Source organism: Daucus carota, chromosome 3, assembly GCF_001625215.2.
Source record: "Daucus carota subsp. sativus chromosome 3, DH1 v3.0, whole genome shotgun sequence".
Classification (NCBI taxonomy): Eukaryota; Viridiplantae; Streptophyta; class Magnoliopsida; order Apiales; family Apiaceae; genus Daucus; species Daucus carota.
Window position 1 is genome coordinate 63,573,255 of NC_030383.2, and position 24,444 is coordinate 63,597,698.

Below are 24,444 nucleotides of genomic sequence, written 5' to 3' on the forward strand. Positions count from 1 at the left end.
GAAACTAGGTGATAAAACTAGTAGACCTAGGAATATTTATTATGTCAGATTTCTTATGATGCTAGCTAAGCATCTCAACAAAAAACTGGTTATTACTAACAAGGAAGCCAAGCTTCCCAGTTTTGTGCAGGAAAAGAGAGTTTTTAAAGACCTCTTCAGGATGAATTTGTACCCCTCCTTGGAGGTGGTGTACCTGCCAATAATGGAGGCTGGAAAGCAAAAAGAGATACATGGCTTTCCTACTACTCTCTCTCAACCCTCAACTTCTTTGCTTTCTGCTATCAGGGCTGTTGAAGAGGCCCATCAACAGCCTACACAAGTAGCAAAACCCTCTAAAACCAAGTCTTCTAAACCAACCTCAGATGCCTCCCAAAAGGCATCTGTTGTAAAAACTAAGAAACACAAGCCTGAGGGGAGTGTGATTGGAGGAAGTGAGGGGGAGGGAAAGGGTGATCATCAAAGAAACCCTAAGGATAAGGATGGAGAGGTGAGTGCTAACCAGCCTAGCCACTCTGCAGTCTCCCAAAAGACTGTAGATGTTAATATGGATTTAAGCACATCCCTAGCAGCATCCTCCCAAAAGGATGTTGTTATTGAAAACAGTCCTCAGCCAAGGACACAGTCAAAAAGGGGGAGGGACACCACTTCTTCACCTGTTAAAGCCTATGGGAGAAAGAAGAAAAGAAGTGATGAATCAAAGCACTCTGCACACACACAGGAATGTATTCCTGTCATTTCTCAAATTCAGATTGATGTGACTCCAATAAATGTGGAGTCACAGCCCCCTTCTTCAGTAAATCCAATTACCCATATTCATGATCTTACCATCTCTACTGCTCAAACACTATCCCCAACCTCCTCTGTGGATGTGGAATTAATTCACACCACACTTGTAAATTCTCCATCTTTGGATTTCATGGAGAAGCCCCCATCTGAGATTGATCATCATCATTTTGATGATTTGTTGGATCTTTCTCTTCCATTTCCTTCTTCTGTGACAGTGTGTTCTGTGGATTTTCCCTTAAAATCAATCACCACAGACTCAACTGTCACAGCCTCTAAACCTATTTCTTCATTATCTTCAACTGATCTTTCTCATCAGTTGACAAGTGTTTGTCATTCAACTGATCTGCTTAACAGCTCTCATCAGTTGAATACCTCCTCTACTCATGTTTCAACTGATGTCTCTCATCAGTTGACAACTGCTACTACTTCAATTTCTTTACCTTCTTCTACAGCAGTTGATCACATGGTAGCACAGACACTTTTAGGATTGAGTGGAGTGAGCTATGGAGTGGAGAGGCAGCCTAGTGAGCTGGCAAAAGGAGAGGGTGTGGAGAGTCTGGCATTTTCTTCTGGCCAGGAAAAAGGAGAGGATGAGAGTGACCCTTTAGTAAGGGTAAGTGAGGGAGAGGTGAGTTGTGTGGTGAGCCAAGGGGAGCCCTTGATGCAAGAAAAGAGAGAAATTGAGAGAAATGCAGGTGTCAATGAAGGGTTTAGTGAACAAGAGTTTCAAGCTGAATACAGATCCATATTGGATGGTGTTTCACTAGACCCTGAGACTTTTACTCATGGGATGTCTTCCATTCAAGATTTTGCCAGATTGGATAATCAAGCAGCTGAGAGGCACCTCAATCTGATTCACACTACATCTTCTATGCTTAGAGCAAAGGAGGCATTTACAGCTCTGCCTGCCAATGCTGGAGATGATTTTCATTATGATGATAGTGATGAGGACCTCAATGATGCTCTTGAGGAATCCCTTGGTGAACAACCTACCACTTCTCTACCTTCATGGCTCTCTATGCAGTCTGCAAATGCAATGGTTGTTAGCATGGAGCTGGAAAGGCAAGCCTCCACCATTCTTCAATCTCAACCTGGAAGCTCATCCTCCTCTCAAACCATCTCTGCCACCATTGCCAGTCAAGCTTTGGAAAACCTCAAGCTTCACAAATATCAATCTCTCCACTTTCAGAAAGAGATAGAGCATCTCAGTTTTCTTATTGGCTCTGTTAAGACTGATCTGACCAAACAAATTGATGAAAAGCTTCCAGCTCAGGTCAAATCAGCTCTTTCTGCATCTGAGCAAAAACAACTACAATTGGAGAAGCAAATGGATGCTCTGGAAGGAAATGTCTATATCTTAAACTCTAGAATGGATGAGATGTTGCAGCATCAAAGAATTCAGACTGGACTCCTTCAACATCTTCTTCTTGCCTCTGGTGTTTCTCTTCCTAGTCCATCCCCTACACTTGCTGCTAACAAAAAGGGGGAGAAAGAATTACCAACTCCTGCAGAATTGATCAGACAAATTCCTCCTCCTTTCCACACTGAAAGGGAAAAGCAAAAGATTGAAAGGATGAAAGAATTGGACTCCATTGCAAAGAGAGTGGCTCAACTAGGCAAGAAATCTTCCACATCTTCTACAGCCACTACAGCTCAAATCTCTTTTCCAACCACAACCACAATTCTCAGGGTGATTACACCTGAGATTGTTATTCCCTCCAAGACAGAGAAGGGTGAGCCATCATTTCTGAATGAGTTCAAGCCAACTCTGTTTCCAAACAATTGTGGTTACTCCAGGCCTGGAAAAGACTCAAGCTCAATCTACTTTCCTTTAGCCAGGCCTGACAAAAATGAATACAAGCTTTTGGGCCAAGAAATCAAAAGTTATAAAGATTGTGCAGATGAGGCCTTAAAGGCTCATTTTGCCATCATCTACAGAGAAGGCCAGAAGTTGTTTATTGGAACTGGCCATCCTCATTACTCATATGCAAAAGCTGAAGAGGTGGCCAGAGAATGTGAAAAAGAGGAGTTTGAATCCCAACTCCCTTTAAACCAAATAGAGGTGGATGAAAGGTTTGCTATTGAGCTGGAAGAGGAGTTGGCAGCTGAGCTTTTAAATGAGAAAGGATTGCCTCTTGAATCTTCTCCAAAGAAAAAGAGAGTCAAATCTAAAACTAAGATGCCTGAGGCAGCCAAGAGAAGAGAAGAAGTGCCAGAAAAGCCTATCTCAAAGCCTTCTTCTCCAATCAAGGATACCACTGTAGTACATCCAGATGTCAACTTCCATGATGAGCCAATAATGCCAAAGGAGGAGCCAATTGACTTGGAAGATATTCCAATACCAGCTTTTCTTGTCCAAGAATCTTCCAAGCCAAAGAAGAAGGTCAAGTCTGTGGCTAAGAGGATGGCTAACCCTCCTAAACCTCCAAAAGAACCTGAGAATCCTGATGACTATCTGATCATTGCTAACATTGAAGAAATTTCTGAGTTGGAGCTGGAGCTGGATGATCTTCAAGAAGTAAGAGGAATAGAAGCAACTTCAAAGTTACCTGAAAGATTGGTATTCTCTTACAAAAACAAGGGTGATGTCATCTGGCCTCTTCACAGAGTTCTGAATTCTGAGGGATTCAGTTCTCTAACAAAAATATATGGATCTATGAAGAGGACTGGAGGATTTACACCACCTGCAAAGCAAATGGTACTAAAGAGAATCCTTGAGATCAGGAAGGAATGGAACTCAGATGCTAGTCTACAAAGAAGGCTGAAAATTCCCTACACTGGAAAGAAAATTCATCATGAACCTACTCCAGTCATGGAATTTAGGGACAATCAAGGTGTTAGGAGATTTTTCAGACCTAAAGATCAACTCAAGGTTGCTAGCTTGAATACTCTGAAGACTCTCCAATCCAAGCTCAACAGACAAGATAGTGATGAAGAATGGTTCTACAGGATCTTTCAGAAGCAGATTAATATTCTTGAAGAAAAACTTAAGTCCAGAAGAAGAAGATCTTCTAGGAACAAGTAACTGCTCAGTCTAGAGGAGCATAATCATCTGTAATCTTTTCTAACTCTTGTATTTAAATTCTGCATTTTATTTTATTAATGTTTTGTTATCATCAAGTGTAGAATTTATGTCTGCATCTTCTCCAGTCATAAATTGGGGGAGATTGTTAGGAATCAATAATTTTTGATGATAACATAAACATTTTGTAACATGTCTTACTTAGAATCTTTATCAAATTTCAGTTGTAATTGTTACATTTCTTGTCTTTGGGAATTATCAACGGATGGGTAGAATAGGATGGCTAATTGTAAATATCCAATGCCATGTAATTTTATCTAAGTGAAGGATATTCAACTGATGAGATGTAACTGTTCAACTGATGAAGACTGGATGATGTTTCAACTGATGAAAATCAAGCATTCAACTGAAGACAAAGTATTCAACTGATGATGCTGAGGAATTCAACTGATGAGACTGGAACAGCATTCAACTGATGAAGTTTGTAATTCATTCAACTGATGAGCCAGGCATTCAACTGATAAAGCAAAGAGCAGTTGAAAGTGACTAGAGCTTAAGTCTGACAAATCACATGGATCGAATTACACTAAAATAGACATGGAAGCCTATTTAGGAAAATAAAGAAGAAGCAGAAACATACTTATCTCATGCAGTGCAATCTGGATCAAATCAAGATGATGGTCAAAGATGAAGACATCTCAGAAAGCATGCATAAGACAAAGTTGTGCAGCATTGTTTTTAGATTAGAGTGCATTTTGTAATCTAGCTAAAAGCTTTGTAAAACTTGGAGTATATAACCAAGTTAGTAGCATCAGTTGAACTCGTTCAAATTACTTGAGAGAAAAATCTGAGAGTTAGAACTTGTTGAGTGATGAACCAGCAGCTGTGCGAATTGTAAAACAATCCACAGATTCTTCTATATAAAATCTCACGGGTGGATCATTCAATCCACCCGTATTTTTAATACTTGGTGTTTTTCTGTTTACTGTGTTTTAGTGTATCATTCTTGAATCTTTTAAATTTGTAAAAGATTGTATTCAACCCCCCCTTCTACAATCTTTCTCATAGTTGGTGTAAAATAACACTCCCATCCATGACTTGTACTCCCTCTGTCCCTCTCATTTCTTTACAGTTACTATTTTGGGATGTCCCTCTCATTTCTTTACGTTACTATAAATAGTAAGTTTTTCTCATCATTACACCCACTATCTTCCCCCACTATCTCATATTTAACAATAAAAACTACTATTACACCCACTACTTTCTTCCACCATCTCAAATCTATTATTAAATATTGATAGATCCCACCACTTTACCCACTTTTCATCTAACTTTACTCATTTTCCATACACTGTCTTGGTCTCCGTGTCCCCCTCCAATGTAAACAAACAATTGAGGGGGACGGAGGGAGTATCTATTTTTACTTTTGGATGAGCATTTATGTTTTGTTTTACATTGTGAGGTTGACTCGGGTCTGCATCAAGTCCTCAATATTATTCCAATCAGTGACAAACAATGTAGTATGTACTAATTTTCAGCAGTCAAATACTTGTTTAAATTTACTTAATTAAAACCAGTGTGTCAGTAATTTTATAACCCTTTTCATTTTTGAATGACTCAATATTCTCAATTTTTTTAATAATAAATTAATAATTAATCTTAATTTCAAGTTAATTATTTTATTTATATAAAATGAGAAATAACATCTAATTAATTATAAAAAATACCTCCTGGTGATATTCTTCACATCATGAAGATATCTTAACATGAACATGATTAAAAAAGATAAAATTAACTAATTTCAAATACATCTCTAAACAACAATGACATGGATAAAAACCTAATACTAACACAACAGTTGGCTTGATGCTTATATAAATATGATATCTAATAAATCAAAACAATTCTGAATCCACCTTAAACAATCGATAACCCAAAATTCCCTATTTTAGTATTTTAATTATTACAATAATTTTCATTTTTATTATCATCGTCAAATACATTAACAAATATAAACATGACAACTGTAAGAATCTTCAACCTTAAAAAGTTGAATGAACAAAAAACACAAGAAATGAAGAGGAAAAATTTAACCATGTTGAGAAAGCTACAAGCATTAGTTAGTGTTAGTTAGTGTTAGACTATTAGCCAAAGGAAAGAGGAATATAAAGATGTGACTAGTTAGAAGCTTGAGGCTGAGTTATGCTTTGCCTTTACATCAATAATGTCGATGATTGCTTAGCAAAAAGTATTTGTAAAGTAATACCGGTGGGGTTAACTAAAGAAAGTATATTATTATATTTAACTAAAGATGGGCCAAAAGTTAGAAAGCTAAATTTAATTGTAATATAGAGGATTATTTTAGTTTATATCGTACCGAACTCGGCATTTTATCATCTACCTTTCAATGATATTAAAGTTAATATTTGACTATGTATAATATGATCATGGCTTAATAATTTTTTGACCTATTTATATACATAAGGCGCCAAAAGATAGAATTCGCAAATCTTTATATATATGTAATATTAAATAAATATATACTTTTTCTGTCAAAAAAATAAAATAATAAATATATACTTTGAGTGTTCATATTTCAAACAGAAACAGGTCTTAAGATGATTTTAAGTAGTTACACGATAATAAATTATTATAATTACTCTCTCGTCTTATTTATATTTATAAGTGGTTTGATCAGTAATTTTAGATGCTTTCACCTTACTGTAAAAAAATAATATTTTTATAATTTTTTTCTGAATAAAAATATTTAAAAAAATTTATTTAAAATAATAATGATTATAAATATGTGGCCGGAAGGAAAATATTTGCAGCCAACTGCTTAGCGGTGTTATAAAGATTGTACCAGCTAAAACTGGTCTAAGTCCAACCCTTTGACTCTAAAGGTTGTTTCACTCAAATTAAATGGAATGAATTTTACATGTTAATATGGTGTTCATTCTAGAATTCTAACCTATATATTTTGAAATGAATAAACATTTCATTTCTATATGTTTCTTTATGATTTTTATCACATAAAATTCAAATTTATTTACTATTACTTCATACTTTCTTGTTTTTTCATAAAATTTTTATATAATATTTCATTTTTTTTTTCTTTCATTATATTCCATCCAAATGAACACGTCTAAATTACTACTACCATCTGTACTAACGTCGAATATTAGGGGAACCTCGAATAAGAACTCGACAGTCAACTCATGCAGTAGGTCTACAACGAATTATAAACACGCATAACATTTATTTCACATTATCAGAATATGAACTCGACAATCAACTCATCAGTACGGTGATTAAGAGATTAAAACACACGTAAAGCATTTATTTTACTCGTCAAGTTTTTCTACGTTTAATTTCTTGGTGTGTTTTGGAGGTGAGCATTCTCATTTCTCACATTTGAACATCTAACCATGATATTACCAACTTAAAAGTCGTATATATAATAATATACAAATATTGGTGACAAAAAAGTGAACAAAAGCTGCTTAGTTTTTTACATGACCCAAATAAATTACTAAATTAAATAAAAAAAATTATCATAACTCGATAATGTGACAACTGAGGTGAGAATTTTTAATTGGTACTATTAATGCATATACAGGAGTTCCATTCTAATCAAAAATTGACACATATTTATTATGTGAATATTTTTATACCCAATTTTGTGCTTCTGACATTTTCTTATGAAAAATGGCATCTTTTCCAAAAACTATGACACAGATGTCTCTTATATATAAATTTAAGGGATATATCTCGGTGATGCACAAGATTTGTGGACTTCTTACCAAACCGCTATTTCACATAATAAAACATCATATTCCCTTTCTTTATTTCTTTGGACAAAATAAGAAAAAGCCCTTTTTCAGGACCGGTGACCTAACGACGAGGAACCCTTTTCTGAGAAGCAACTTGCATGCATTAGGTTTCAAAACCAAGGCCTCAGGAACCTCTGGTTTTTGTTTTTCTTTTTTCCTATATATTATTCATTTAAATAATAATTAAACCATACTAAGCTTTTACTCGGATACTTCTCAACAGACTTGCACTGTAGATGAGGCCAGTAGTGGAATATTTGTTGCTGCTAACATCCAAACACATGGAGATTAGAACTGTTCAACTGTTGTGTTATTAAGACTAAAGAGTAGGAGTGTTAAAAGATAATGCTAGTAACACTACAAGAAATTTCATTGTTCCCAACGAAATATTTTGTTGGCAAATCAAGAAAATCCGTTGGTAAAAGAGATTCCTAACAGAATGCCCACTGAACTGGACCGTTGGAGTATACGTTGTTGGGAAGCACCTCGCCAACCGAATTAGGTGTCCGTTGCTAAGTTTAGCAACCGAGTAGTAACAATCTAGTAACAGACCTCTGTTTTGCAAAATAACAAAAGAAACACCACCCCGCCAACAGAATATTTGGTTGGCAATTCTAGCAACAAATGCCCAACGGAAAATCTGATGTTAAATATAGTCGATAAAGAACTTTACCAACCGATTACCTACAGATTGTGCTCCAGAATAAAAGCTACATTTTAATTATTTATAATTCAATTCCGTTGGTAAACGGTTGGTAAAGTTATAAAATATAGGTTTTTATTTTTATTGATACATTTAAATCTTTTTGATCCCTATATTATACAATTAATATAATAAATTGCTTCATTTGAATAAAAGAAAAGTCATAAATTAAAAGCAAAAGCAACAGCAACATCCATACGTACAAGGTTTATAATTCATAAGTCATACATACTTCATACATAACATATAAAAAGCTATCTTGTCTCGTACACAATATCTAAATTTCATTCCGATTATTAGATACCATAGCAAGTTGGCTCTTCGTCTCTTCCATTTGCTTTCTCATCACTTCTAATTCCTGATTTCTCATCTCTTCTAATTGCTTCACCTGATTCTTCATGTCTTGTAACTCAATTTGCATTTGTTGGTATTCTTCATTGTTAAAGGCTCTAACCTGAGGATATATATATATATATAACTAAGTCTATTAGAACTGGATTTTATTAGCTTTTGCAAACTCTAAGCAATGTGTATCAGGTTCAGACTATTAAAAAGTGGCAGAGCAAATGATCTTACATGAATGAAATATCTGGCTGCTTGTTCTTGTCAAGCCATATATCTTTTGACCTGCGTACAACCGTCTTAAAACATAAGATTTTATGAATATAGAATGGAAGGCATAAGATTTCATTTCTCTTTAGAAGATGCATCTTCATATAATCCACCAAAATCTTGTAAGGTTTCTTGTGAATTCAAATTATTAAAATACAGAATTGGTCAACTGGTGATGATGAATAAAAAGTGTTTGAATGCACCTAGCTATTATTGTTGACATAAAATGCTACATAACAAGAGGAATCAAATCTAAATTCTTGCACAGTTTAATCAAAATTCTGAAGCAATTCTTCTTGATTTTTAGATAAAAAGGGGCTATCAAATCCAAAAGAACTTGTTACTTGTTTAGCAGACTCTACATTACAAGTATGCCCACTACAGTTGGTGATATGCATATACAAAGAGTATATAGATGATGAGTAAGAATTGGATATACTGACCCTCCCCCAGTGTATCTCAAGCTCTCTAATCTTTCCAAAACTATGCATTGCATACCTTTCCTGCACCAAATTAACAAATCACAATATACCCATGTCATCTTATTTTACAATAGCATGATGAACATAAATACTATAAGTGTTCACCAAACACCCACATAATAGCTTTCCTAGTTCAACAAATCTATTGAATCAAACATGATTATCTATATTCTTTTTGCTAAAGGGTGATGGTTGGAGAGTATTTTTTTTACATATCATCTAAAAGTGCCACTTAAATGACACATGAGATGACACATAGATTTTTTACCTAACAGGTCTCGCCCCTTGGAGATGCTCTTAATCAATAAAAATGAAGAGCAACACAAATAAAAATGTGTACCTAATTACAAAACTTTATTAATTAAAATAAGCAACACAAATAATATAGATTTCGAATTGGTAACTAATTAATACTAAAATAGATATGAAGAGCAACTAACCTTATTTTTATGAATGGAGTAAATCTTCTCTACGAATGGGAAGAAGTAAGGTGATATTTTAACAATTTTCGGGTGTTTTTAGAGAGAAAATAAGATGAAGAAAGCTTAGGAACTGACTGCTAAAACATTTAATATGTTACACGTATGACGGATTGCCAACGGAATTTAAATGACCGATCTACTTTACCAACGGTTTCCCAACGGATAATATCTGACCAATCTATTTTAGCAACGGTTTCCCAACGGATTACCAACGATACTACTAATATGCAATTTCAACCTTATTTTATCATTTCTTGACAGATTTGCAATGAATTACTAACGGAAATAGTGACGAACTAAGCACCAAGTTACTAATGGAAAATCCGTCGCTAAAGTCGTAACAAGTCTGTTGGTATTTGGTTACTAAAATCTCCGTTGGTAATCCGTTGACAATTCTGTCACTATAGCTAAGCGGGAAGTTTTGGCGCCCCCATTTCCCAATGGAATATTCCGTTGGTAAATATTGGTAGGTGAACTGTTGGTAATCTGTTGCTAACTGTTTGACCTTGTTCCATACAAAAAGTGGTCGGCATTCCGTTGGTAAATTGTAACGGAATCCTTTCCGTTGGGAAATTTTGTTGGTAATTCCGGGATTTCTTGTAGTGTAAATTGCACCGCCGAGCTTTGTTTTCCCACGAATTAGAGGGATTTTTGGTGTGAGTGACTTGGCTAGTAAGCTTCCTTGTGGTCTTTTAAAGCTGAAAATTTAGGTAGTGGGACTGCAAAGGTGATATATTTGTGGAGTTTGTTGCAGGATAAAAACATTATGAATTGAGGAGGAAGTTACCTGTTGTTAGTTTAAATTTCAGCTGAATTTTAAAATTAATTAATATTTATATATGATAAAATTAGTCTAAGATATCTCAGAATTACCCTATTATATATTCTATCGTCTCTAATCACGATATTCATAAGATATTTGAGAAGAGTATGTATCTCGTTATAATATATATTTTGTTGTCTTTAGTCACGAAATCCAGTAGCATGAACATACACATCGTTTTTGTTAGTCGAAATCTGCGATTGATCCTCTATCGTCTCTATTCACGATATCCGGTAAAAGCACTATATCCTCTTTATTATTCGAAGTCTTATCTTAATTTAGTCATAAGAATCTATCTCGTATTAATTATCAAATTCGACTCTTACTCATCCATACTAACTAGAATAAAAAAACCCATTTTTGATAATATTAACTAATATATATATAGACAAGTGCTCAAATACAAACTCCTTAGTGTACAAACGTACAAACAATCACGAAATGACTTGAACGGAATCACTAAATAATTGAACAGAATCACTAAATAATTGAACAGAATCACTAAATTTACAAGGGGGTCTGATGGAGAGATAAGGGGAGGGGAGCACCTACGGGGTGGCATAGCCGAGTGGTGGTGCAGCGCGGCCGGCGGCAGCCGCAACGCCGGCGCGAGGGCAGTGCTAGAAACACGATTGAGGGAGAGAGACATGATTGAAGGAGATGAGAAAAGCAGTGATGAATGTGTTTGTGTGTGTATAGCACTCGTCGGTGAGCGAACAACCAAAGAGAGAGCCGCTGCCAGTGGTGGTGGTTGGTGGTCGGTGGTGGTGAGAGAGAGAGAGGCGTTGGACAGTGGTGGTTGGTGGTGGATGGTGGAGAGAGAGAGAGCGGCGCTGGACGGTGGTGGTGGATGGTGGGTGGGGTTGTCGTGGTGGTGGTGATTGGAGGTGATTGTGGTGGCGGTAATGATGTATGTATGTATGTATTTGTTAAATTAAAATCTGCTAATCACTAAATATTATTGTCATAATCACTGGTTTGTACGTTTGTACAGCAAGGAGTTTGTACTGGAGTAAGACCCTATATAGATATATAGCCTATAGGCTTACATTCCATTGTTTCGGAATTTTAGATAATTACTAAATTAATAAAAGTATACAAATCTGATCATACTGCTTTCATATATCTTTTGTCTACGCGGGCTATGTCATGACCACATTCATAATTGCAGATTTGCTAAATTTAATCCAAAAATAGGAATATCTTGCTACTATATTATGCAAAGTTGTGATTTTCAACACAGAAAGCACCGCCGAGTGCCGACCCACAGCTCGAAAGCTAGCAAGGAAGGAAGAAAAATAATTCAAGTTGATGATGAAAAAGGGGTCTTTCATAAGAGCTACCAAGCTGGCTGTGGAGCATTGGTAGACTCTTGGATACTGGGGATAAACAATTAACACATATCCCTATCGAATCATATATATGTATGAGATCATGAGTCATGACCAGTAGATACACATATAAGTACCACCATAAATGTATTCAAAAATAATCGGGACTAAAATAAAATTATTGGCTAAATAATTAGGATTAAAATAAATTATAGTTGATAGTCAAATATTAAATTATAATCTTATTTATCTTATTGTAATGAGATAAAATAAATTGAAGAGAGTTGACCCTCGTGACCACAATTTGAAACATTAAGCCTCATATATCGTCATAGGAAAAGATGACCCTCAATATCACTTATTAACAATATATCATGTAGTGTTAGCTAGGTCATATATAAGAACAGAATGATATTTTGTGTAACGTTTTATTGGGATCAAAATTATAAAACATTACACGATGTAACATATTGATAGAGTTAAAAAAACAAAACGCTACACTAAGTAGCATTCTATTGAGGTTAACTGAACAAAACCCTACACTTTGTACAACATTTTGTTGAGATTAACGAAACAAATGTTATACCATCTACCGTAATCTTCCAAAATTGAACATGCATAAATGATATTTGGGGTCATCTTTCCAACTCTGTTATTTAGGACATTGTTTCTGTGTTTTGCGATATCATGGCCTTTTCTCAAAATTGAATGACATAGGGTAAATAAATTTGCATTCTTATATAGGGAAAAATGACCGGAATTTAAATTGATTGAAATATAATAATGAATTTCATAACTTGCATTTTCATATATAACATGCATGCTATATAGTTATACTTGTAGAAATCGGAAATCATAACTAATCAGTTTAGCTATTGATTCATGATTTAAGTGATCGATCGATTCAGGATTTAACTTATATGTCCACGTATACACCAGACTGCGCACACACATGCATGTAAGTCTGCATCACTGGTTTTTTCGGTCATATCTCACTTTTGTAGCTAGCATTTGGAGGGTTGCGAAAGAGAATGAGAAAAGAAGATTATAGTAATGAATATTCGAAAGCCATTTGAGAAGCAATGATCGAACAAACCAATGCCCTAGAAAGGCGAAACTTATATAGCTCCATATCTTTACGCGAAAAGGTGAGTAAGCTACAAAAAACAAGGTTTCATGCACATGCTTCCCTCTACTTCCCATGAATATTGTACGTGGGGGAATTATTTTTACAACTCAGAATTCTACATTGCTGTTGCACTGAAGAACTCATTATATCTGTGGTGGTTTCAATAAAAAAAAAAATCGAAACAGTCACGCGTGAATCCTATGCGTGTTATACCCCAATTGCTAGTCCATATTAAGTGAAAATATTAGTAATGTTTTAAACATTTTCTTTTAAAAATGAACAATTCTTTCACCTAAATTTTGATGGATCAAAAATAATTAATTTATAATTAATTTAGTTTTATAATTTTGAGTTTCTGATATTTTTTCCGTCACTAATGTACACTTGTTCATATATGAGTTTGTTTGCCATTGATTAAAATCAAGAGTTTTAAGTCATTTTTAATTTTAAATCAAAAAATATATGTTTTGTAATAAGCGAGAGACTGACTTAAAGTTAGAAATGGACTTAAGAATCATAGGTTAGTATTTACATTTTGAAACTTGAATTTTTGCATCCAAAAAATGACTATATATGGATTATTAGGGTTATTCATAACCCATCCCTTCCACCATCACTTTTACCCACGCGGAAATTCAATTAATGATACAAAACTGTCGATTTGTTTTTGAAATTTAAATTTATTTCTAAGACTGATACGATTTCTGAAAACGTTATTTCAAATAATACTGAAAATTCGAGAGTGGTCAGGATAATATATTGATATGAAGTAAGTGTCCAATTAGATAATCAATCTTTATTTTAATACTAGCGGCCGGTCTCTATATCCTTCTTGTAGTTTGTGGTTGCAGGTGGATCTAGAGATGTTCAAAAAATCTGAAATCTGAAATCCGATCTGATCCGATCTGGAAAAAAATCTGAAAAATCCGATCCGAAAAAAACCCGGCCCGGCCCGGCCCGGCCCGAGGGCCTAAAACAGGCCTAATATTTTCAAAAAAACCCGGATAAAATCCGGATTTTTGAAAAATCCGGGCTTTTTATAACTAAACCGGGCCTAATATTTTTGGAAAAGCCCGGCCCGGCCCGGCCCGATTTTTAAAAAAGCCCGGCCCGATCTGGTTTGAAAAAAATCCGGATTTTTTTGGCCCGGTCTGGATCTGGCCCGAACAGATCTTTTGTGCATCTCTAGGTGGATCCACCGAAGATTCAGTTCCGGATAATTATGAACGAGCTGAGTCATTAATCCTCGGTAAACTTGCATTAAGGGAATGGAATACCCGATGCATGCTTTTACTATAATTAATTAGTAAAAAGATTAAATATCAAGGGTGCTTTGGTTGGCAAGAGGTAGGCCAGGAGATAGTATACACATGCATGAGCTCCCCACTAGTACTAATAATCTTTCATTAGTGAAGATTAAGCAAGTAATTAGTAGCTTAATCATACTAGGCAGCAGGCACTAGCTATCTGATACAACAGAGGTTACCTGTAAAAGTTAACTAAGCTAATTTTCCTCGCCAGAGTTACAGGACAATAACATGCTTCGAATAACAGAAGGGTTAACTGTTTGCTCCGATCGATCACAGAAATTTAAATACACGTAATTGATTATTTATTAATAAACCCTAGGCTACACATAATGCAATGCAGGGTATTTTATCTCTTTACTTATAAAGAAGATATGCAATGCATGGTATTTTATCTCTTTAATTATGAAGAAGATAGATAGGTCATTATTTTCTTTTCACATTATTACTTATTTGCAACAGTTAGTATTATTATTTTAACAGAGGGAAATGAGGGAAATTAAAATTAGATACAGAAATATATTTGGGTATATCAAAATTGGCTTGAGTTCGACTTGAATAAATATGTAACATATATTGAATAATCATACTATATAATATATAAATAATATAAGATAAACTTTATTTTTGCTAGACTTATGAAATAAAAAAATTAAAATTTGAACTTGACTTGATAAATTTCAAAATCAAATAAATTTGACTTAATTATTTTTTAAAATTTAATTTAGAATCGAGTTCGAGCAGAGCCGGAGCAACCGCACACCCTTTCAAGGAGCTAGGGAAGAGATATTCTCCTCTGAGATACGACTAAAATAGCTAGCTAGTTACTACCCTTTCCAGCGTGAACACCTCAAAGATTTCCCTTTACAAACCAAGTCCAAAATAGCATAGAACTGTGAGTTGTGCAAGTGATAGTTGGCAAGGCATGGGCAGTGTGGGGCAAATCAGCCACACAAGTCACCATCCCAATGCTTGGAAGCTAGTTGAGTTTCCCTAGACTCCTAGTTCCAGCCCAGGTGACCCAATCACTCCACGTGAGAGCCCTGTGCTTCCCCAGCTCAGCACCCCCTGCTTTGCCAAGTCAGCCCTGCACCTAGAGGAGATTTTTCATTTGTTTTGTATTAGATTTTTGAATTATTAGGGGACATCTGAATCAAGGATGGGAGATTACCAGTCACTTTCACTGCTCCCTAATTCTCATTGTTTTATGTTAAGTTGTATTTTTGTGCTAAACTAAAGCAAAATTTTCATGTTTCTTGGACTTTTCTAAGTAGGCAAACTTGATTATTTACCTAACAAGAAAGTATGATTAATTTAATTCGAAAAAGTAATGTGAATAAATGAGAATCGAATCCAGAATTTAGAGGACAAATGATAAATATTTATTATTAATTAATTCGAAAATTGATTGTAACGACAACATGGATGAGAAAATCGAATTCAGAATTTGGGACAGATGATAAACCTTTATCATTGTACAATCTCATCACGCTCTAAACAGACGCATTACAATAACATTAAATGAGTGAAAATTGAATTCAGAATCTGAAGATGATAAATATTTATCTCTAAACTATCTCATCACGCTCTAAACATACAATTACAAATGACGTGTTTCCGACTTTACTAGAACCCCTGAAAGCATCGGTGATCTTTAATGCAGATTTTTTACTTGACATATAGGGGGTGAAAAAATGTAACAAACTTAGTTAAAACAATCACTTTTCATACATGTCATTAATATCATACAAGTACAATGCCTTCATGAATCACATGAGCACCTTCCTTGTTTTATACTGTATGAACTGCCTTAAATACATATACTCAAGTGGAATAACAAAGTGCTCAATATAAAATTTTCAGCAAATCCCCTTTCTTCCCTTTAATATCAATCAGAATATAATAATATATAGTAAATTTAAGATAAAATAATTCAAGTAGCCCCAGGCTTATGATTTCAGAAAATGACTCTTCCAGGCACCTCTTATTTAAGCACCTCCATCCACTCCTCTCATTCCAACAAACTCACCAGCATTCTCTTACAAATCTCCCCAGTTCAAGCTTCAATTCGAAATCTCCCTTCAGTACTTCATCGAATCATTTCTCGCAAAAAAAAAAAAAAAAAAAAATCTGTACAAATATTTTCCTGCAATTCTGAAAACCTCCCTAAATAGTACTTATTCTCTTCTGCATTTCAGTCGAAAAAAATGTTTACTGCTATGGATCAGACCGATTTTCTAGCTCGTCGATGTGTCTGGGTGAACGGGCCAGTGATCGTTGGAGCTGGACCTTCCGGGCTAGCTGTTGCAGCATGCCTTAAGGACCAAGGCATCCCCTGTGTTGTACTGGAACGAGCTGATTGCATTGCTTCTTTATGGCAAAGGCGTACTTATGATCGCCTTAAGCTTCATCTCCCGAAGCAATTCTGTCAGCTTCCTAAGCTCCCATTCCCTGATCACTACCCTGAGTACCCTTCAAAGAAGCAGTTCATTGATTATCTTGAATCATATGCAAGAAAATTCGACATTAGGCCACAGTTCAATGAGTCTGTCCTGTCAGCCAAGTACGATAAGGCCTGTCGATTGTGGAGGATCAAGAGTGTTAGCACCTGTGGCTCTGTCAGCTCAGAAGTTGAGTATATCTGTCAGTGGCTTGTTGTGGCCACTGGAGAGAATGCAGAGCGTGTCGTGCCAGAAATTGAAGGCCTCGACGAGTTTAAAGGAGAAGTTATTCATGCCTGTGAGTATAAATCAGGGGAAAAATATAGTGGCAAGAAGGTTTTGGTTGTAGGGTGTGGAAATTCAGGCATGGAAGTCTCTCTTGATCTTTGTAACCACAATGCCAAACCATCTATGGTGGTACGAAGCTCGGTAAGTCATTAATTATGTGCTAAAAAAATTTCTCTGCAGCTCCTTTTTTATCAGATCAGATTCTAATTAGTATTCTTGTACTTCAGGTTCATGTTTTGCCAAGAGAAATCTGTGGAAAATCGACGTTTGAATTAGCCATGGTACTAATGAGGTGGTTACCTCTGTGGCTAGTTGATAAACTTGTGCTACTTTTGTCATGGTTCATTCTTGGAAATACTGAAAGCTATGGGATCAAAAGGCCATCAATTGGTCCTCTGGAATTGAAGAACATTCATGGGAAGACTCCGGTTCTTGACATTGGTGCTCTAGAAAAGATTAGATCGCGTGATATCGACGTTGTTCCTGGAATCAAGAAATTCTCAAAAGGCCTGGTACAGCTTGTTAATGGCCAAGAACTTGAAATTGATTCTGTTGTTTTGGCTACTGGATACTGCAGCAATGTCCCCTACTGGCTCCAGGTGAGAAGAAGTTCTTTTCCTCTGTTTTTTTAAAAAATTCGAAGCTTCTTGGCTAAGTAAAATTTTCTGACATATTGGCTAATGTTTTTTATTTTTTTTGTTAACAGGAAACTGATTTCTTCTCCAAGAATGGTCTTCCTAAGACACCTTTTCCCAACGGCTGGAAAGGTAATGCCGGACTATATGCAGTCGGGTTCACCAGGAGAGGGCTTTCTGGCGCATCCTTAGACGCGACTAGAATAGCACAAGATATTTCCCAGGTCTGGAAGGAGGACTTGAAGCAGAAGAAACAAAAAGTCCCTACTCTTCGACGATGCATTTCAACATTCTGATCACTGGAATTAATCCCTATTCTGCAGCAATGTAAATAATGTAAAAAATACAGAGGAACAAAAACCATAGCACACATACAACATACTAGGCGTCTCCAGAAAGCCCGAGTTTAGAGATTTTCAGGGCATTTTTGTATACTAATTAGAGGAAGATGAGGCCTTTTTATTTTCCATCTTCTCGTATTTCATTTCAGTTTTTCACAATTTGTACAATGAAAAAATTTGTTCAGGATAGTTTTTTCTAAATTCTAATATAAACCATTTTAGTAGGTAAATTTCACAAGCCACATAGTCCATAGAGGTCGTACTTGGTGGAGTCATGACCTAGCAGATAGTAAGCAGACACTCGACGATAGCTCCAAACACGACATTTATGAGAGATTCATACTTATGACAAATGCATAGTATGTATATGAATAACATAGCATGGATATGAATAGTGAGTGATAAACTGAATAGTGGTATATGTTTTGTGTCCAGTTGCTTTCAGCTTCAACATCAATACAGTTATCAAAGTTTCGAAAAGAAATGCAGACAGGTCCAATAAGAGAACTAATTATCTTCCAAATCATAGGGGGTTCACTATCTTAATTTCTAACTATTACTGTAGTTTCTGGATGGTGTCAATGTACATTATGTTCTTCACATGCCTATCTTAAGCATTTTGAAGAAGAATGGTCCACAGATTCAATATATTTCAGCTGATTAACTTGTGAATTAACATCTACTGGGGAGATGGGTAGGACCCTGAGGACAATAGACCAGAAGCTCGTTTGAAAGTCACCTGGAGCTCGTTTGGGTGAGTTTAAAATAATGACTTATGATTTATAGTGATAAGCGCGCAACTTTAATTGTCTATTTGGATAATTTTGAATTATAAGTGATAACTGACTTGATAAAAATATAATAATAGACATAAATTTGACAGGTTAGTTATCTGAGTGAAAAAAAATAATTTTTATTAAAAAAATTAAGTCGTTGGAAAAAGTACATGCTACCGACCTTTGACTTCAATTTCTGATTTAGGACTTATTATACAAACTCACATTTCTCAGCTTAAAGTCGAAAATGACTTAAATCCCAGGAACATAAACTCCGCCAAACAGGCTCCTTCTCTTAAATACGGTAGCAATCACTTATTATCGTGTATTATTATGTCTTTGATTTTGACAGAGCTATGAAGAAGAGGCTGCAGTTTTGAAGATTATAAATTCAAACTCATGACCTATTCGATAACAAATAGACAGTTGATCATCACACTTGGCCTATCTGATCCGCTAGAAGACACTCGAAAATCTTGCAATCATAGAACGGCCCTTTTAACTACTTTATAAGAACTATAGTGATTCTTCAGGCCTAGTGATGAATCAGAAAATGATGTTATTCAAATTATGGTTCCATTATTTAGAAGTGCGCCAAAAGAACACGTGAAAGCAAAATAAGCTAGAGGAAATGGAATACTTGGACTCAAACAAGGGACTGTTAGTGCGACAACGATGAACAAATTGCACAATCAGTGCAAGAAAGTGGACACTGTTGACAAAATTGCAGAGCCTTTTGGACAAATTGTTGCGAGTTCACGACAGCTTAATCATTGACAATGTACTGTCTAGCACCAGCAAGCTTGCTGTTGTATTTCTTTCCTGCACGGAAACTCAACAACAATGTTTCAATAGAACATTCTTAGTTCTTAGTAAGTTGGAGCCAATTGCAGTGATGACTGAAGTAGTAAAATTGTACACTTGTCATATTTAAGGTAAATAATATGAATTAAGAAAGGCCGCCAGCTGGGATTATTATTATTATTACCATTTTTGTTATATATTAAGGGAGCCAGAGTTTCTACGAAAACAACCTCTCTACTCTGTTGAAGTAGAGGTAAGGTCTGCGTACATCTTACTCTCTTCATATCCTGTTTTACGAGCGAGATATACTAGGTATGTTTGGTTTAGTCTAGTTTTCCAGTGGCTAGTATTATTACTCTCATAGTAAAACACATCCAAGTGAGATTTATTAGAATAATTTCCACAAAAAAGAAACAAAAAATCAAAAAATTGCTTGGTCTCCTGCTAACTACTGCACACACACAAGAATGCTCCCCAGTCTTGACCGACCTTAGGATTTTTACAACATGATTATCATGATAACGTGTAATTGTATCGTACTCGTAGCAACCAAGAAGAGCTCAGAATACCAGGACACTGCAGTCTCCCCTGGTTTTTACATAGACAGGTTCTGCTTTTGCAAGATGAATTATTATCATGATCATTGTTAGCAAATTTATTAGCACACATTACGATTTAGGACTTGGGAAACACGATTTATTAGCAAGTCGTGTACTAGGAGGATCAAAAGTTATATCAGAAAAAGGTTTTAGCCATATTTTCCGCGGTTCACACGACTGCTGGTCATTGCAGGTAGACTGCTAGATGTGAATGAATGAAATATAAATGAATTTCGCAGAAACAACTGGCATAAATTAGGGTAACAATAAAGTAATTAGTGGTTTGAACATTGCATCTGTTCATTCTTAGCAGTCTATCTTTGTAACTAACATTTGGAGGCTTGTTTAAAGAATGCAAAAGTGATTATAGTACTAATTAGTATTCTAAAGTCATTTATTCTTTAAATTATTCCTCTTATGGCCAATCTTCTATTTAAGCAACTCCATTCTCTGCTCTTCCTTCAACAAACTCAGTAGTATTCTCTTGAAAATCTCTTCTTGATGATTGAAATACTCATTCATAAATTTCCCTTGAACCTGTACGAGTCTGCTCTCGACGGTTTACTTAAAAGTGCTGACTGCATAGCTTCTTTGTGGCAGAAGCGCGCCTATGATCACTTAAAGCTTCACGCCTTCAGCTTCTGATTCTCTGAACACTATCCTGAGTGCCCGAGGAAGAAGCAGTTCATTGATTATCTTGAATCATATGCAAGACACTTGGATATTAACCCACATTTCAACTAGTGTATCCACTCAAGACTGTTCAGACATGTAGTTCTATCTGTTCTGAGGTTGAATGCATATTTCTTTAGTTTGCTATGGCAACTGGAGAAAATGCAGAGCAAGAGAGCATGTTGTGCCGGATATTGAAGGTCTCCAAGAGTTCGGAGTAGAGGTTTTCCATGCTTAGGAATAGAAATCTGGTGAAAAATACAGAGGAAAAAAAGGTCTTGGTTGTAAAGTGTGGAAATTGAGGCATGGAAGTCTCAGCTGATCCTTGTGCAACCACAATGCTAGAGCATCAGTCGTAGTTCAAAGCTCGGTAAGTCATCAATGTTAGTCTGCATTTCCCTCTCTAACATCCAGAACTGGATACTACATTAGATTAGAATCTAATCATGTAGAATTTTCTGTTCCCCAGGTTCTAAAGACCATAAAGTGGAAGAGACCTGTTCTTGACATTGATGGCTCACGAGCTTTGGACCACACGATGGATAGTCTGGCATTGTGGTTGCAGAGATCAAGGGAAACTTCCATGCCTGAATTTCCACACACCGCAATCAGAACTTTTTTCCCACTGTATTTTTCACCAGATTTATATTCAAAAGCATTGATAACCTCTCCTCCGAATGCTTGTAGTCCTTTGTTATCTGGCACAACCGCCCTGCATTTTCTCCAGTTGCCACAGAAAGCCATTGATTGATGTACTCAAACTCGTCAGACTTAGCTGATCATCAGCACTCGTGGAACTGTGGATTGATATAGAAGTTTCTTGCATATGATTCAAAATAATCAGTGAACTGTTTCTTTGTTGGGGATTCAGGATAGTGGTCAGGGAATGGGAATTCAGGAAGCTGAAATAATTGCTTCAGAAGGCGAAGCTCTAAGCAATCAAAAGTGCGTTTTTGCCACAAAGAAGCTCTGCAGTCAGCTTTTTCGAGGCTGACAAAGGGTACTCCTTTTTCAAGGCATGCTCCTACAGCTAATCTCGATGGTCCAATCCAACTATAACCGGTTTCTTAATCCAGACACAGACACAGGACAACCAGAGAAGTCATTTTAATCCAGAAATGTAAATATACTAAACTGTAGGAACTAAGGCATGATTCAATTTCACTCCAGAATCTTTGTAGAGAGATCGTATTTAAGATGGCCAGAAATTTATACAGATTTTGAAAATGCGACTCAGATTTCTATATCTTCACCATGTACAGCATACAGACCCTTCCCTGCCATTCACTATGTTCCCATAACCTGTGATCTTACTTCACACATCGGGTTCGAGCACCTACTATATAATCCAATCCCCCTATACATAGTGTTGGAATATAATATGATCCTGGTAAGCCCTCCTCTGACAGCTCGAGGTTTTAGGAGAATTGGTCACTTAACATGATATAGGGAAATATTTCATCACAGATGTTTATGCGCCAAGGATTAGGGGCTTTAAACTAGATTACTAGTAATATACAACTAAAATCTCTTTAAGATTAGGAATGCAAGTACAAGTATAATACACAATCTTATTAAAGCTTGAGAGAAATATAAATATCGATTACAACAAAAGCATAAGCGCCATTAGCACCACTCAGCAGACTTCTTCAATCTCATCCAATGCATAGTTGTTTGTTGATACACCTGCATAGTTCACTTTCTTGAACCTCACCACAACTGGATATCGCGTTTTCGGGTCCTGCAGATCACAGAGATGTTAAAATCAACAGAACATTAGCCATTTAATTATGCCTAATTTAAATTAATTCACCGCGGAAAATTACTTGATCAACAGCTACAACTGAGCCAGTGCCTTTGTACCAGTAAGATTCCTTCCTCAGAATCTTCACCTGTCCAATTCCAGGTTCACAAAAAATCAGAACTCATGCATGCACTGCTCGGACTTTCAACATCTTGTTACACCTCACTAAAATTCTGACGTATCCACTAGACTACATTACTGACAAACACCTCGTAAAATTAGTAAAAAAAAATATTAAACTAAAAAATGCTACTTGAGCGCGATTGGATAGCCCAAGTGGCGGGTTTATCCTATGTTGTCCCCGGACACCCGGGTTCGACACTCGCTCACCCGAGAAGTATTAGAACAGATACTCATTTGTAAGGCGTATAAGCCTAAATTATCTGGGAAAAAAAAGCATGCTACTTACTGTGGTTCCTCTCTTGGGTCCAATAGGGGGAGGCTTGGGCTTGGCAACCGGAGCAGGAGCCTCCTCCTTGGTATCTGCAGGCGGTGCAGGCGCGGCGGCAGCAGGCTCCTCAGAGGCCCTGACAACCATCCTACCGGACCCGAATCTTCTAGAACCACAAGGGGGATTAAACATCATCTTAGTAGAAGTATTTGCACTAGTAACACTTGGTGCAACTACAAATGCACAAGCAGCTGAGGCCATACTGCAGCTAGCCATTATCAAAATTTTTTAGGGTGCAGAAAAAATGAATTGTTGTTATTAAACCAAGATCTTTTTCTTGTTTCTTGGAAAATAATGATCTCTTACATATTTACACTGGCCAATAAAAGGATGCCATTTGTAAAATCATATCTCATTCATCTGGATAATGTTGTCACCTTCCTTGTTAGTTTTGTCTAGTGCTAATCTAGTTTTCATACAACCACTCATATATTTTATATTTTTTAATACTATTGTTGGAGTATTATAGATCATGTTTCAAGTCTTGTTGGGCTTCTGCTTCTTACTGGGCCTCAAATTTTCAAATAAATGGATCAGATACATGAAAATGGTTTTGGAGACTTGGTTAGGCTCAAACATGAAGAAAACAAGTTAAACAACTCATTCAATAAATACTGGAGTTCTAAGTCAGTTTTCTGACTTTAAACTAGAAGGTTTTTTGCGATAAATAAATCAGACTCATTTTCGGAAGTTAGTTTGAGATATTTTTTTAATAACTTAATTTTTCAAAATGTTTTTTTATTGGATAAAAATTATTCATAAGTTGTAAGTTATTTTTAATAATTATATTTATTTTTTATCTTTTTAATATCTTATAGATTATTAATAAGTGAAATCACTCAGACAGATATTTTAAACTCTTAGTTTATCGTATTAAATTATAAATCAAAATTTCAACTTCATGCAAACGAGTCGGAGAAATCAATATCTCAGTTGTTTGAATTAAGAGTATGGTAGGTGATAGAATTAACAACTCACCTAAAAGTAGGAACAATGTTTGGTGATCAAGCTACTTATTGCTCATACTAATACAAAAACATTCCTGTTTTAGGCAATATCCTCAACATCACACTTTAAATGGTTCTGATTCACCGGGCAAACATCACTATTCTTCCAACTGTGT

The 24,444-nt window shown here is 35.8% G+C and overlaps 2 protein-coding genes and 2 long non-coding RNA genes across 4 annotated transcripts; 2 read left to right on the forward strand and 2 right to left on the reverse strand.

Moving 5' to 3' along the window:
* Positions 1–8,488: 8,488 nt before the first annotated feature.
* Positions 8,489–9,523, reverse strand: LOC108213714 (uncharacterized). Its single transcript, XR_001805353.2, has 3 exons — positions 9,400–9,523; positions 8,921–8,971; positions 8,489–8,798 (listed from the first exon to the last, which is right to left on the reverse strand). It is a non-coding gene; the product is annotated as an uncharacterized LOC108213714 (long non-coding RNA).
* A 6,885-nt stretch (positions 9,524–16,408) lies between these two features.
* Positions 16,409–18,341, forward strand: LOC108213351 (probable indole-3-pyruvate monooxygenase YUCCA8). The gene is made up of 3 exons (XM_017385138.2): positions 16,409–17,380; positions 17,467–17,838; positions 17,946–18,341. Exons 1-3 carry the CDS (start codon positions 16,718–16,720, stop codon positions 18,168–18,170), a joined length of 1,260 nt encoding a protein of 419 aa, XP_017240627.1. The 5' UTR covers positions 16,409–16,717; the 3' UTR covers positions 18,171–18,341.
* A 2,514-nt stretch (positions 18,342–20,855) lies between these two features.
* LOC135151608 (uncharacterized) lies at positions 20,856–22,810 on the forward strand. The gene is made up of 2 exons (XR_010290254.1): positions 20,856–21,436; positions 21,536–22,810. It is a non-coding gene; the product is annotated as an uncharacterized LOC135151608 (long non-coding RNA).
* Positions 22,583–23,673, reverse strand: LOC108211233 (photosystem I reaction center subunit IV A, chloroplastic). The gene is made up of 3 exons (XM_017382773.2): positions 23,280–23,673; positions 22,893–22,958; positions 22,583–22,807 (listed from the first exon to the last, which is right to left on the reverse strand). Exons 1-3 carry the CDS (start codon positions 23,535–23,537, stop codon positions 22,703–22,705), a joined length of 429 nt encoding a protein of 142 aa, XP_017238262.1. The 5' UTR covers positions 23,538–23,673; the 3' UTR covers positions 22,583–22,702.
* Between the last annotated feature and the right edge of the window lie 771 nt (positions 23,674–24,444).